The sequence below is a fragment of the Schistocerca gregaria genome, chromosome 7, assembly GCF_023897955.1.
Source record: "Schistocerca gregaria isolate iqSchGreg1 chromosome 7, iqSchGreg1.2, whole genome shotgun sequence".
NCBI lineage: Eukaryota > Metazoa > Arthropoda > Insecta > Orthoptera > Acrididae > Schistocerca > Schistocerca gregaria.
Window position 1 is genome coordinate 275,802,102 of NC_064926.1, and position 16,701 is coordinate 275,818,802.

At 44.6% G+C, this 16,701-nt stretch overlaps 1 protein-coding gene across 1 annotated transcript in view; it reads right to left on the reverse strand.

The window, feature by feature from the left end:
• Positions 1-16,701, reverse strand: part of LOC126281216 (myrosinase 1-like) — a 188,669-nt gene that overhangs the window by 18,820 nt on the left and 153,148 nt on the right. The window contains exons 2-3 of the mRNA XM_049979964.1: positions 4,980-5,004; positions 92-225 (exon numbers count right to left, since the gene is read on the reverse strand). Coding sequence (XP_049835921.1) covers positions 92-225; positions 4,980-5,004 — 159 coding nt within the window. The remainder of the gene's footprint in view (positions 1-91; positions 226-4,979; positions 5,005-16,701) is intronic.

The window sequence follows — 16,701 nt, forward strand, 5'->3', positions numbered from 1 at the left end:
GAAATCAAATTTCATATAATTTTAAAATATATTTTAGTATTGTAATCATTGCTTATGTCCTAAAGTTAATACCACTTCACACAACACTCACGTTCATATCTTTGGCGAGCTGTATGTCTATCTCGTACTTGTGGTAGGAGTCACACGCCACGTCGCCGTTGCTGCCATCGGTGGTGATGTTGGGAATCGTGTGGAACATGCGGTCGAAAATGCCCTCACCCTTGCCTGTAACACAGATTGAACACCATTTGACATAGCGGCACACTGGACCATGGTTGCATAAGGGGAGCTTTTCTTCGTTTACGAGGTGCACACATTTATCAAACCACGTCACAGTGCATAGATTCCTACAGCATGTATCTCAAGATACTGACAGAGTTACGACACCCTGTGACAAAGTGCTTCGAATAAGAATAATATTTCGTTTTACTAAACGAATTCCGGTTGGAGGAGCGTTAGTCGATTAAACGTATGCTGACCAAATAAGAAAATAGATACTTTTGTTCTGTGCTGACAACATTTCACACTTCTCTGAGCCTTGACAAGGCCTGTGATCCGCTGTGTTATGGACCCGGTAGTTGTGAATGTAGAGAGACCAACACGAAAAACTCAAGCGGGTAGGTTATATTATGCACTCGTAAATGTTCTTAAAGAACGTTCTAAACATTTTCAAAAGGTTTAAAATCCGGAGACTAGATGTACTGGTTCTGTTGCGTGAATGTTCCCGAAAATTGCTCAGAAAAAGTAACTGTGTCTTAGCGCAACAGATGCGACAATCGGCATCTTGGGTTACAGATCTGTTAATGTTGATACCTTCTTTTAAACTGAATGGAGAAATGGAAAAAAAAAACAACGATACAGCCCCGCGTAATCGTTCTGCTTGAGGAGGCTCGTCGCCCGAGGCAGAGAATCTAGGGAGGTAAAGAATAGCAGCGCCTCTTTGACCTTGCAGCGTTACTACGCAGTCATCTTAGAAAGCTTTCTAGGGTTTGCAGTGAACAAGACGCCATGAGTCCTTCAGATACAGACAGAAACAGTATTCACCTTTTCAGAAAAGACGCTTCCAGACTTCCAGATGTCATTGTTGGCGCCGCGCCTTTGTAACTAGAGAGTTTTGTGCGAAAAGAGCAAACGTCTGTGCTGCAGAAGTCAAACTGCAGGTACGATCAAATTTTGCGGCAAATGCTTCTTTTGCAAGAGATCAAAAAGCCCAACACGGGCTTGACGTAGCAGTTTCTGCCGCAGACCGAGAACGAGTTTCGCATCCAAGCTGGAAAAAGTGCTGGTTGTTCCTACCGTCACGATCTTCTTTTAGCGTTAATTCTGATGCGAGTTCCTTCTAGAAGAGCATATTTATTACTGTCGGTTAACCCGTGAAATTTCCAGATCTTGTCAGGTTCGTACATTACTTTAGCGAGTCAGTCTATCTGCATTCATTACTGTTGATGTGTGGTATCGTAGTTCACCCGACGGTGTTGCAAGAGGAGGACAAAGATAGAGCCTTTCTAAACACCCCCCTCCCACACACACAAAAAAATAAAACAAACTCACACCTTGAAATCAACCAATGTAAAATTTTAGTTTCGATGTGAACGTTAAAGTGCGCCTCAAGTTTCTATCTTCACTGATGCAGGAGAGATAGACATATGAAATAGGATGAATATTTTAGAAATACCAAGTAATATATGACGAAATGCCAATTAAGTTCCACTGTTTCATTCAGTTAAGAAAAGTATTCCGTTCTACTTCTCCAACAGGTTGATATCGCACCCAAGACCACACTCGGATAACGAGACACTCGCCTAAGGACACAGACGTCACCGTGCATCCCAGCCGTGGTTATGCTGGCCACTTGTCTACACTTGTACACCCGTCAAACAGTTTCCCGTGCTCCACTTCGTTCTCAACCGTCATAGGCTCTTTAGATGCAACGGGGACCACAACCACACTAAATACAAGAATGATAAAATTTCGGTGTATTAGCTGTCAATGGTCGGATTAAAATATTCCTTTATCTTATATTCAATGCTGAGCAGAACCGTCAGTGCCGACACTGGCAAATGATCGTACAGAACGTTCTATCAAATGGAGAGGCTTGGGTTGAAGTCAAAGTATGTATGAAGTCTAACATTAGTAAAAAGTAAGCACAAGAGATTGGCCAGTTTTAACGGTTGAAGATATATGACTATACACTGTTGGATCAAAAATATCCTAATATTAATATGGTATGTGTCCACGCTTTACCACGACTTGAACTCGACTGTAAAAACATTCAGTAAGGCGTCTGAATTTCTATGGATGGATGACAGCTCACTCTTTCTCAAGAGCCTTAACCAGAGACGGTAGTGATGCTGGAAGCTGGGGTGTGGAGCAAAGTCGGCGGTTTAATTCACCCCAAAGGTATTTCATTGGGGTCATATCGGTACTCGATAGACCAATCCCTTCCATGAATGTTATTGTTCACAAACTAGTGCTTCAGAGATGCTTTGTCGTGCTCAATGAGCCATCGTTTCTGAACTACTCCTCAAATGCGCGCAGAACACAATGCTGTAAAATTTGTTCATGTCCTTCGGCATTTAGAGTTTTCTTTAGAGCAATGAGGAGACCAGACTCTAACCACGAAAAAAACCGTTACCGCAACATCTCCTACTCCGTGCTTCACCATACGCTCTACACACGACGGTAGGTGACATTCTCTAGATATCTGTCAAAGCCAAATTCCTTCATTGGGTTACCGCAGTGTACAGAATCATTCATCCCTCGAGCCACTTGTTTCCAGTCATCCACGGCCCAGTGAGATCGCTTTTTACACCACCCCAGACGTCGCAGAGCACACTACAGAAATGTTTGGGTTATGAGGAGTTCCTCGACCACTGTACCACATTGTTTTCGACTCCCTGCACACAGTCATTGTGCTAACTCGACTGCTAGTAGCACTTCAGAGATCACGAGTGATTCCTTGCTCTGATTTAATGCTGTGTGGCACAAAGACGCTTCGCAATGCTCGTCAGTCCCTGTACGTCAGTACAAGAGGTCTACATGTTCTGGTTTGGCTGTAATTGTTCCTTCACGCTTCCACTTCACAATCTCATCATCAACAGCCGACTTGGCAACCTTTAGAAAGGTCGAAACGACGCTCATGGATATGTCAGTCAGGTTGAAACGTCCCCTTAGAAAAATTTATGAATGACTGTGCTGATAAACCTCTTGCATTATTTGATTTTCAAACAGCTGAGCAAAACTGAACGTACTCAGACATTACTCTCTTCACTCATTCTGATCAACACTAAACTGACATACAATATTTTTAGCGCAACGCAATCTGATTTTCAGAAATCCCTACAAAAGAATGGCCCTAACTGACACTAACCTATACGTTTCACAAATCACTTACCTCACAAAAATCTTCGTTACTCGAACTGCTGCAATACAGCGAGCGCCACTAATGTCAGCTAAATAGTAGATTCAAACTACTGAAGGCACTAACAACTGATAGGCATAGTTAGCAAAAGAACGATTTTGAGAGAGAACAAACAATGTATTTACCTTAATGTTGTTCATATATATATATATATATATATATATATATATATATATATATATATATATATATATATCAGTTCATGACATCCTGTCTTATAAATTTACTCGTTCTTAATGACACACGTCCGGATCGTCCGCTCTCAAAATTCCGCCATCTCTCTCCCCACAACCACCACTGCTGCCCAATACTGCAATAGCCAACAACAACGCAAACCAGCCACAGACTGCACACAGCACAGTCAGTGATTTTCATACAGAGCGCTAAGTGGCGTTACCAGTATAAAAACTTAAACAGCCTACTTACAAGGTGACAGCCGGTGACTAGTCCATGTCCGAAGTCACTGAATTCCACTGACCGACAACATTCTGCTGGTACCCCTTCTCTGCCGAGAACACGATACTCGCCGCCTCCTTGTATACAGGCAGGTCCTTTCTGGTGACATCTAGTGGTCAGTTCCTCATTACATAGGGTTGTACGCACAATTTTGATCAGGTAGTGTAAGTGCCATTCAGAACATCGACTGTAGTTTTCTTCTCCACCTGTATTACAAGTACACCAAGTGACATGGCCCAACGGTTAGCAAATTGAATTCGTTTTCCGGCGGACGATTCAAATCCCCACTCAGCCACTGAGATGCCAGTTTTTCGTGATTTTCATGAATCAGCTAAGGCGAATGCCTGTATAGTTCATTTGAAAAGGGTACACCCGATTTCCTTCGTCATACTGTCTAAACTGAACTTGTGCTGGATGTTAAACTGTATTTTTCCTTCCTGCTGTTTGTATCATAAGTAAATTATATTTGTATTTATCATGTTTTGTCGGCTTTATTCATTATTCTGAAAATCGGTGCAGATTTTTATTCTAAAAAAGTCCACTCTTTTGGTTCCGACCGACTCATAAAATGGCTGCCTCAGCCTACTCTTATAACTCACTGACTATATATCGCACTCGCGTTCGAATGAAAAACACATAGTGGTAACACTATAATGTACATCTTGTTATCACAAATTTGCCCCGACAGATGTGGAAGACTTCGGCTTCGCCCAGGTTCAACCTCAAAAACGCCTATTTTAAAATAATATCTGATGTATGTATCAACAACAAATTACCTCAGTTGTTGTACAAGTTAAAAAATAACAATTTTTATATGAAAAACATTACAGCTAGACATGCTAGTATTGTCACCAGTTATCTGCAGTTTTAGAATTCACGGCTCTCCTCACGAAGAAATTAATCTAAACCGATATTTCCTATTTACGAATTTAGCATTGTTCAGACAGTAAAAAGGTTTGACTAAGAACTGCTATTGCTCTCACTAATCTCAGAGGAGAATGATCTTCCATTGCATTTCTATCATTTAATATATAAAAGAAAGTTTAATGTTAATCACTGGCAGTGCGTAATGTTTCAGATTTCGGAGTAAAGGAAGTCTTACCGCCCTCATTCCAGGCCCCTTCCACCTGGTAAGACGCGGTGGCAGCTGCGAAGATGAAGTCGTCAGGGAATTTATTGGCAGGTTCTGCAGCTCCAGATATTCCCGGGCGACCCAGGACATTGGCTGCCAGAAGCAGAAGCAAGAACACAGATGACCACATGTTTAGCGTTCCCGTCTGCTTGTGCGTCTTCCGTTTTATACTCTGCACCTCTGGTTAATCTAACCGCAATGTTTCCTTAGAGTGAGACTTTGGCACGCATTGCCAATTAAAGGCTCAAGGCAATTGTTCTGATGGGCGTGGGTGTGACCCGCGCATCGTCTTATTTACTGTCCGTCATTGTGTCACGAGATGCATGTTTGATGAGCTGGAGGTTTAATGCGAATGTAAGTAAAAGCTCTTCTTGTTAGGGCTACAAGAGCTGCTTTGTTCGCTAAATCTAGTGTGTAATTTCTAAAGATGTCGGTGTTTACCTCTTCCGGCAGTTTATGTGAGGCGCGGTATTTTGCACAGTCACTGGACCTGCCTTACGGCCCCTTATCTCTTGCTAAAACGCGTTAATCTGCCAGAGCGAAGGTAGCGGCTGTGATCATACGAGGCGATAAAAGACGTCGGTAGGCATGCCTTCTTTTCCTCAGCCAATCCTGCTGCGTCGTTCTGCTGCTGTCAGTTCGTCACTCTATATCGTCGTTGCTAGTCTCTGTGCGTTCTCATCAGTACCTCAATTGTCGGTTATCCAGTTCAATATGCTTTTACATGTGTAGTGTAGTTGGAGCAAACGACGAATTAGCTAATTTTCCATTTGGTGTAAAAACTTTATGTCATTACTCAGTTCTGCAGATTTCGTTGATTATTGTGGTTCTTGTACTACCGTGAAATTCATACTGAATCGAATAATCGTCGAATGCCGTCAGTAGTCCACGAGAAATCTGATTATTTTGTTCCGGTAAATCCGTTACTTAAAGGATGAAGAAAATAAGTAAAAATGTTTGGAGCTATGATTCGCATTAAGTTATTGCAGATACCAAACATCTGCTTTGGAGAGTTAGTGAGCAATTGCTAGACTAAAAATCGAAATATAAAGTTTATTTCAGACAATGCACCATTAATTATTTGATGACTAAAGCGGTTTCAACTGACTTGTCAATTTCAACAGACCATTAACACTTCTTCCACAATGAGGCTATTTCTAGAAGTCTCTAGCAGGAAATATTGAGTCCTAGCATGGAATGACGCAAAAGACTGAGAAGTGCTTATGGACTATCATTAACAACTTGTCAGTTGAAAGCGTTATAGCCATTACACAATTTATATGAATACTGATAAATAAACTTTATAGATATAAAATAATGTACTCAGTGATTCTTTCTGCTAAAAACGAGCCAAATACTGGGATTTTTTTCTGCAACGTATGGCTTGTTTGGCCTGTGGTCCGATTTATTAATGTGAAAGTTGCCAACTTGCTCCGTCCACTTGGGACTGGGTAACTCATTTTAAAGGTCACAGGAAGTAGAGGTTATACGACCTACAACAGAACCATTCCTTGTAAAGCACTGCGCCATTAAAATCAACATACGGTTAGCGAACAGCTTTTCCTTGCCGTGGTTAATGAGCGAAAGAAACTGTCTTTAAGGAAGAGGTCCAGGAGATTTTACTGCCTTTTCTGACTGTCATCTCCCCGCCAAGGATGGGACATGGTAGAATTTGTAGTGAGTTCAGTTGATCCATATTGCTCCAAATAGCCATAAGATCGATCATCATGTGACATCTGAACTCCAAGTGAAGTGAACAGATTCAGTATTTACGACACAAGATTAACAGTTTGGTATAGGAATTATGTTACGAAGAAAACAGAGCTCGTGTACCTTCGTGTGTGGACTACACTAATTGAGGATTCTTGCAATCTCAATCTGGTGTGTACCTTTCTTAGGATTAGCTCTAAGTGGACGTTGCACTCTAAATGGCTCTATACGCATACTCGCAGCTATTTAATAAGAGTGTCAGTTTTCAGTGATTGTTCATCAATCGTGTAAGCAAATAAAAACGAGTATTTGCGCTCACTTGTTTTAAATACTTTACATCTATTCATTTCAGCATGCAAGTTGTGGATCTAGCGTTGATCCTTTCTAGGTCTTCCTGCGTTTTTGTGCAGATTTCTAGCGCTGCTGTCTCTCTGTATACAACAGCAACTTCCGTGGACAGTCTCAAGGAGTTTCCAGTGTCGTCCACTAGGTCTGTATTTTATGTATGCATGTATGAACTGTAATGGTACATTACAAGTCACTTGGCGTACTCCCTCAGCTACATTTATGTAAGGCACCGGCAGCTTTACAAAGCTTTGTTGCAGTGCTTGTCATATTTATTGGTAGTTTGTGTGACATTTGTGTGTGTGTGTGTGGTAACATTGTTTGTAGGTGGAATGTGGGGCTTTACGAGGACTGGTTATGTTAATGGAGAGGTGTTCGCTTCTGCATGTCTGACTAAACTTCGCGCCATGGTAGTCCAGAGGCGAAGCAGTGGCGCCGTACAGCTGTCAAATCTACATACGCTGATCAGCCAAACCAGTATTACTATCTGCTTATTAGCATGTTGGGTTTGGACGCAATACAGCAGATACTCTGCATGACGTAGATTCGACAAGTCCAAGGTAGGTCCATGTGGCACTAGGTCCGTACACATAAGTCACACATTTCTCCTTGAATCACGGGCCAGTAAATTGTGGCGCACAGGAGGAGGCCGATAATGTACGAGAGAGTTCAATCGGGCTCAGATCAGCCGAATTTGCTGGCCGAGACATCAGGCTGAGTTCAATATCACCCTCCTCAAATTACTGCAGCACGTCCCCGACCTTGTGACAACGATAGTAATCCTCCCGGAGATTTCCGTCTATCCAGGGTTAGAGAGTTGGTAAGCCTGCGACTTCCACGTTCTGTAATGACATAGACGTCTAACAATTTGTGATTCTTCTATTTCTCCCGATGTACAAGTATTTGTTGGTCGAACACTTCACGGGTGTACTGCCGGTTCGCAGTATCCAACGGGCACAATCTTTCGGCGATCAGACATGGCGACATCAGTTGCGCTGCCGAATTGAGCTCCTGCTGACGCCGTTGCCACCGCGATCGGCGCCCCGTGTCTAGCGTCGACGTCTGTGGTACCATCAATGTAGGTGCCCCGTTCACCCTGTTCGCCAGATCGCTCTGTTTCCTGAGAGCCTTCTTAACAAAATTCAATGCTGCTTACCAAGCCGTTTTGTGATTATAGCCGCAATGTCAGTTGATGAGATCGTCCGTAGTGCGAATTTCTATGGCCTCTCTTAACGACGCTGTTCATCTATTTGGAAGTCTGTGCCAAGATTCTGGTGCGTTCGTACTCCATCGCATGATTCTCGGACAAACAGTGATCTGCGACGGTTGACTTGTTCGGATACATCAGTCAAATGTACTTATGGTATTCTCAGTAACGATCTTTGATGATGCGAACTGTCTGCCCAGTGTGTGTCTTATCACACTAACATGGAGTCTGCTGACCGCGGAAATTCCGCAAACCGAGATCAGCTTTGGCGCTTCTCAATAACTATCGCGATTTATTGGGAGGCTAAAAGACAGTTTTTACTTAGTGCTTCTTCGATATGCGTCCCGTTTCCCCCAATAGTATGCCAGTGTATGGTATGAAATCGGTGGCTACCTCTTCTACCGCGACTTCTGCGGTCTCCACAGGTTGTACTGCTATGGTGGGGCGGAGTGCGCACATAATCTGCCATTCTGGGTACCCGTATTTTCAGAATACAGTTCCGAGGTGTTTCAGTTCCTGAGACAGACTCCGTGCGTCTGTAATTGTGCGCGTCCTGTGTACTAGTGTTTTTAGTGCCCCATTCGTCTGAGAATGGTAGTGGCAGCTGTGTGCATGCAAATACAGGTCAGTGTGCGTTTTCTTCCGATACACACCGTGGCCTAGAGTGCGATTAGCTCCTCTCTTTATCGTGACGTCCAGGTCTCCACAGTGAATTTGATGTTGGGATGCATGAAGTTCAAATGTGTAAGGACGTCAAGGAGTTTATATTTTACAAGTGGCCGGATGACGAACGTCTCATCCACGTAACGGAAAAAAAACACGTCGGTTTCCATATGGATGATGCAAAGGCTTCCTCCTCTAAGTACGCCATATACAAATTTGCGACCACAGGCAAGAGTGCGATTCCATTGCGACTCTGTCCGTTAATTCATAGTATTCTCTATTAAAAAGAAAATACGTGGAGGCCAGGACATGCCTGAAAAGGTCTGTTGTCTTCTCGTCAAAATGTTGACCAATGAGCTGTTGTGGCTCTCGAAGCGTCGGCCTGGTGAATAATGAAACGTCGTCAAAACTCACCAGGATATCGGAGTCTTTCATCCTGTCGATGACGAGGCGTTTTACATGATCCACAGAATTACTGATACGATGAGTATGTTAACGCCGATAACGGTTTATCATTTCCGTCAGCTATTTTGCCACCAAATATGTAGGTTCGATAATGTTGCTGATAATGGACTTGGACTCCATAAAATTTTGGCGGTATAGCTCATTGAGGTAACAGTTTTTTAGCGCTCTCCACTGGTAAATCCGTTTTCTTGAGAAGAGCCATAGTCTTGTTTCCACCTTCTCTGTCGGGCCAGCGTTGATTTTCCCGTAGGAGTCGTCATGTAGCAAGTCTTCCTGTAGGAGGAGTCATCATCTAGCTGGCTCTGCATCTTCTCAACGTAGGCCTGGTGGGATTGAACAACAGCAGCCTTGTCTCTATCAGCAGGTAAGACAGCAGACGCGGGATAGTCTCTCAGGTAGCGAATAGACATCCTCTCTCTGCTGGTAATGTTGACTTTGTAGGCTTTGTTGTTGTCAGAGCTCCACAGGTTCACAACGTACTTCTTCTTATTCAGTTGCTTTAGGCGGTAGTCAATATGTCCACGACCAGAGTGAATGGGAAAGGGGGGGGGGGGGTAGGAGCATAAAGAAGTTGAGCCGTGCACAGCTCGTGTTTATGCCATTTATTGTTTGTTATCTTCCATTACGGTACTACCGCCTCGTTTTCTTATTCCATTTATTGGCGTCACTAACTTCCTGCAATACTTACCTGTGAGCGGCAGCAGCAGTGAGTATCGATAAGTGCACTGTCGTACCATCTCTGGAGCGACTGATAGTATTTCCAGGTCGTCGTGTGTCTGGCAGTCAGTTCGAGACGGACCAGCAGTGCAGTCGTCGGGGCGGAGCCGGAGCGAGGTCGGCACAGCCAGTACCAGCGGAGACGACCGTTGGCTGGTTGTTCGGTCGGTCGTCTCATCGACGACGTGTATTTAGGTCGGTTCCTTCCTGTGCATAGACGTCTGTTGTGGTGTTACCTCTACATGGTTGGGTCGGAGCCAGTGTCTCCGGGACGTCGTCCGTCCGAAGGAAGTAAATCAGTTCGACACAGACCAGCAGTGTAGTCGGCGACGGAGCCCCAGCGAGGTCGGCAAGCCAGCACCAGCGGGGACGACCGCTGGTCGTTTGGTCGGTCGTCCCATCGACGACGTGTATTTGGCTCGATTCGTTCTCTGCGACTGGTGGTGGCACCTGTGTGCATGCAAATACAGGTCAGTGTGCGTTTTCTTCCGGTACATACCGTGGCCCAGGGTGCCATTAGAAATTCTCTTGACCATGGCGTCCATGAATCGTAATCTTACTGATACTTCGGTCTCCATAGTGAATTTGATGTGGGGATGCCTGTAGTTCATATGTGTAAGAAAGTAAAGGAATTTTTAGCTTCCATGGGGCCGCATGACGAACATGTCATTCACATGACGGAAAAAACACGTCGGTTTCGATTTGGGTGGTGCTAGTGCTTCCCCCTCGGAGTGCTCCATTTACAAATTCGCGACTACAGGCAAAAGTGGGCTCCCATTGCGGTTCTGCCCGTTTTTTTATAGTATTCTCCATAAACAGAAGATATGTGAGGGTCAGGACATGCCTGAAAAGGTCGGTGGTCTTCTCGTAGAATTTCTGACCAATAAGCTCTAGTGGCTCTCGAAGCGGCACCCTGATAAATAACGAAACGACGTCAAAACTCACCAGGATATCGGAGTCCTCCACCCTGACATTGTCGAGACGTTTTACAAAATCCACAGAACTGCGGATATAATGCGTGTATTTACCTGCATGAGGGCTTAATATTTCCATCACGTGTTTTGCCAACAAAAATGTAGGTTACCCAATGTTGTTGACAGTGGGGCACAACGACATCCTATCTCTGTACACTTCATAAAGTGGCGAGGTAAAAGTTTTATGGCGATCCCTCGGGTAAATCCGCGTTATTCAGAAGAGCCCTAGTCTTGTTCTCCACGTTCCTTGTAGAATCAGCGTTGATCTTCCTGTAGGAGTCGTCATCTAGCAGGCTCTGCCCCTTCTCAATGTAGCTCTGGTGGGAAAGAACAGCAGTAGCGTTAGCACTGTCAGCTGGTAATACAACAATGATAGGTACTCTTTCAGGTCCCGAAAAGCTGCTCCCTTTGCCGGTAATGTTCGACTTCGTAGGCTTAGTTCTTGTCAGACCAGGGCAGGTTTAGTGACATACTTCTTCAATTGCTTCAAGTGCGCCCTCAGGAGTTCAGTCAGTCCACCTGACGATGACGATAGGTCTCACCTCCGACACATTGTAATCGTTGAGCACTGTGAACCGGCAGTACACCCGTGTACTGTCCGATCAACAAATACACGAGGAGAATCACATCATGTACTTTTATAGGGAGGAGATGTATCGCAGCGTGAAGAAATTCCACAAGATGTGCCACCAAATATGTCGTTTGCTAGTTGCTCTTGCATTTCGGAAGATATGTCATGTCCATCACATCGTGCCGATCTTTGGTAAGGTTGCGTATCATATCGATTCTGCAGCATCCAGGAGAATTAAAAAGCGGGCCTGCCTTGGTACGTGAGAGGGTGGACTTTACCCGCGGAGCCTTGAATACAACTCTCAGAACTATTTAGACTACACTTACGACTGGACCTGGAACTCGATTTATAGTGTTACGTGAGTGGAAGCGGATTCCGCTCATAGGAATGTCACATGAATTTGTAATTCAAAACTCTCACGTCTCTCTGACAAACTACCAGCGCAGGTCCTATGAAGACGGTCGTCAATCTGACTTACAAGGAACTGAGCCACGGTGTGGTATCAGGACTGGAGAAGGGACTTCTGATACGCCTGTGCTAGCAGGCTAGAGCGGGTTAGGTTGTGGAAAGGGGCCAAAATTAGGTTGCTGTCAATTGCACTCAACATACAAACTTTATTTGCCCACTCATAAGATTACACAAGAATGCAAAACACTCAAAACTTTAATCGACCTCCGTGATTGAGATCAGCTGAAGGCCACACTCAAAATCCATCACCAAACGCCTATGTAAGAAATTGACATAGAAGGTTCTTCTGGAGGTGTCAGCCAAAAATATTTTCTAAATCTTCAATCTAAACAAGCTGAAGGCCTTAGCACTTTAATTTTAATGGAACTAGTCTGGGGGCCGCATATTAAGCAATAAGAAGTGTTTCAATGCAACGGCAGAAGGCTTTATCTTAAAAGAATTGAAGCAAATTCGGCTGAAGGCCCCATACAAAACATCACAATCGTATGCCTTAAGGGCAAGATAAGAACAATTTCAGAGATATTAAAACTCGGCTGAAGGCCACACATCAACACAATAATTTAACGGCTTAAGGCCTTACAAGATTTAATGTAAGATTCGGCTGAAAGCCCCTATAAGAACAACAATCTCATGCCTTAAGGGCAAGACAAGAATATTAATTCAGGATATATAAAACTCGGCTGAACGCCACACATCAACCAAATAACTAAAACTCAGACAGGGAAGTTACTATGTAACAGATACGGAACGGCGCTCAGAAGTTCCACGAGTCGGCCTGGAATTGTAACACTAACGTCCGTTTGGGCAATACAGGCAGCCTGTCCAACGACATCTTAATCTGGAGGCAACCCAACCAACAGACAGTTGACCGAGCAATCAACCAAATCGGTTTGGTTCCAGCCAACCAGCAAAACGACCACAAGATTTCAGTACAACGACACACAGAATATTGGCTCCCACAACGACTAACAAAACCTCAACTGTCGAACTACACGACGCCCTGGACAGCAACAGCGCGACGAGGAAAATACACTGCCTAAATGAACGTCAACGACCAGGGCACGTATGCAGAACATCAACGTCCACAAGGCAGAAGATGCCGCTAGTGAACTTCAGTAACAGGGAATAAATTAATTTACACAGGAAGATGGCTGGAATCTTAACGGACTTAAATGCACACATTGTTGATCGCCGGAATGTCACATAAGCGACAACCAGGATCAAACAAAGAAATGTAAACAGTTGAGGATCGATAGCAAGTTAAGTGAAGATTCGACTTTCATGTCCAGGATCGGCGGGCGACGAACTTCGTAGCACTTGCGAGCACCACCTCACACTGCAAACCCGCGTGCACTCCGCCGGCGGCTCCAGCCCGACTCTGCGCAATAGGGGCTTGCTTGCTGCTCCACACCAACCGACCGACTGAACTGTCGGTCCGTACGCGGCTGCTGCTCCGTCGCGACTGCACTGCTGGTGCGTCTCCCACTCACTGACTTCCTTCCTTCGCACGGACGAAGTCCCAGAGACACTGGCTCCGACCCAAACATGTAGAGGTAACACAGCCGGCGTCTCTGCACAGGAAGGAACCGACCCAAATACATGTCGTTCATGAGAAGAACGACCAACTAACGATCGTGCCCGCTGGTACAGGCTGTGCCGACCTCACTGGGGCTCCGTCCCCGACTGCACTACTGGTCCGTCTTGAACTGACTGCCAGACACACGACGACCCAGAAATACTATCTGTCGCTCCAGAGATCGTGTTACAGTCCACTTATCGATACGCGCTGCTGCTGCCGCTCACAGGTAAGCGAGGCAGGAAGTTAGTGCTGTCATTACCGTAATAGAAGATGACAAACAAAAAATGGCATGAACACGAGCCGTGCACGGCTCAACTTCTTTCTGTTCCTACTCCCCCCCCCCCCTTCCCATTCACTATTGTCGTGGACATAGTGACTACCGCTTGAAGCAGCTGAAACCTGCCGAGCTCTGACAACAACAAAGCCTACAAAGTTGAACATTACCAGCAGAGAGAGTGTGTCTGTTCGCTACCTGAGAGTGTATCCCGAGTCTGTTGTCTTACCTGCTGACAGAGACAAAGCTGCTGATGCTCAATCCCACCAGGACTACGTTGAGAAGATGCAGAGCCAGCTAGATGATGACTCCTGCTAGATGGGGGTGCCGCTAGCATTTCGGCCGTATAGCTTCCAGCCATCTTCAGAGTTAGCCTGGACTGAAACTGCACTATATCTACTTCCACATCATACTCTATAAGCCTATGGGTATATGGCGAAGGATACTTCTGGGATCACTGGCTAATAATTCTACATACCCTGTTTCATTCGTGAAAGACGCGTGGGAAGAGTGGTTGTTGGTAAGCCTCTGTATTATCTCTAATTTCTCTAATTTTGTCTTCGTGGTCATTATGTGAGATGTATGTGGGAGGAAGTAAAATTCTGTTCAACAGTTCCTGGAAAGTGCTCTCACGAAATTTCAGTAGTAAAGCTCTCCGTGATGAACAACGCCTCTCTTATAATGTCCACCACTGGAGCTTATTGAGCATCTCTGTAACTGTCTCTCTCCAACTAAAAGATCCCGTGACGAAACGCATCGCTCGTCGTTGGATCTTATCTATCTGTTCTATCAGTCCTACCTAGTAAGGGTTTCAGATTGATAAACAATACTCAAGAATAGGCGAAATAAGCGACTTATAACCCACTTCCATCATGGACCAGTTACATTTCCGTAAGATTCTGCTATGAATCTCAGTCTGGCATCTGCTTTTCCTACTATCAATCTTACGTGGTCATTTCACTTAAGGTCGACTTGGATAGTTTTGTATTGTATTGTATTGTATGGAACTGGGGACCTATAAACGACAGAGAGGCTACGTCCCCCGCCGTAGCCCTCAGGGGTTTACAACCCCACAACAGACTACAGTAGTCCACTCACGCAAAGCCACCACACACCAAACGCATGGTTATTGTTCAGTTCGGCCCCCAGTGAAAGCCCCTGGAACGTCTCACAACAGACGAGTGTAACTCCAATGTTTGCGTGGTAGAGAAATTAAGGTGTACGCATACGTGGAGAAAGTGTTTGCGCAGCAATAGCCGACATAGTGAAACTCAGGCCATCCACAGACTGGCCGGCACACCGGACCTCGACACTAATCCATCGGGCGGATTCGTACTGGGATCGGCACGACTTCCCGCCCGGAAAATTACTCCTAGATATTCTGTGGTAGATAGTGTATCCGGAAATTTATCATCAATAATGTAGTTGTCCAGAACTGAGGTTCTTTTCCTTCGTAAGCGCAATATGTTACATTTATTTACACTCAACGTCAACCGCCAGAGCCTACACCATTCATCAATCCTCCGTAGATCATTCTGCAAGTCGATACTGCCTTCTGGCGCTGCTACTTCGTTACATCTGCGAACAATCTTAAAAAATATCCAACGCTTTCTACTATAGTTTGATTAAAATTACTTGAAGGTTAACAATCCATGCGCCGGAGGTGTCTTCCTCCAATAAGAACGCTGAGCGCCATGCCCGAACTGTTCGCCGTTGCGAAACTGCCACAACAAACGGTCAGTTCACTTCCAGGCCCTTGTCTGGAATTTTTTTCCTTTTGTCTACGTCTACATGGTTACTCTGCAATTGACACTTAAGTGTTGGCAGAGCGTTCATCGAACCATTTTCGTACTACTTCTCTACCATTCCACTCTAGAATGGCGCGTGGGAAAAAGGAGCACCTAAATATTTCCGTTCGAGCTCCGATTTCTCTTATTTTATAATGATGATCTTTTGCCCTACGTAGGTGGGTGTCAACAAAATATTTTCGCATTCGGAAGAGAAAGATGGTGATTGAAATTTCGTAAATAGATATCGCCCCAAAGAAAACCGCCTTTGTTTCAGTAACTGCCACCCCAACTCGCGTATCATATCAGTGACACTGTCACTCCTACAGCGCGATAACACGAAACGAGCTGCCCTTCTTTGCACTTTTTCGATGTCCTTCGTAATCCTACCTGGTAATGATCCCACACAGCGCAGCAATATTCCAGTAGAGGACGGACAAGTGTAATGTAGACTGTCTCTTTAGTGGGTTTGTCACATCTTCTAAGTGTTATGCCAACAAAGCGCAGTCTTTGTTTCGCCTTCCCTACAATATTATCTATGTGGTCTTTCCAATTTAAGTTGCTCGTAATTTTAATCCCTAGGTATTTAGTCGAATTGACTGTCCTTAGATTTGTGTGATTTATCGTATACCCAAAATTTATCGGATTTCTTTTAGTAGCCACGTGATTGACCTCGCACTTTTTTTCGTTTATTGCCAATTGCCACTTTTCACACCATACAGAAATTCTCTCTAGATAATTTTGTAACTGGAATTGATCGTCTGCTGGTTTTACTAGAAGGTAAATTACAGCGTCATCTGTAAACAATCTAAGGGGTCTGCTCAGATTATCACCTAGATCATTTATGTAAATCAGGAGCAGCAGAGGGCCTATGACAGTACCTTGTGAAAAGCGAGATATCACTTCTGTTCTACTAGATGATTTACCGACTA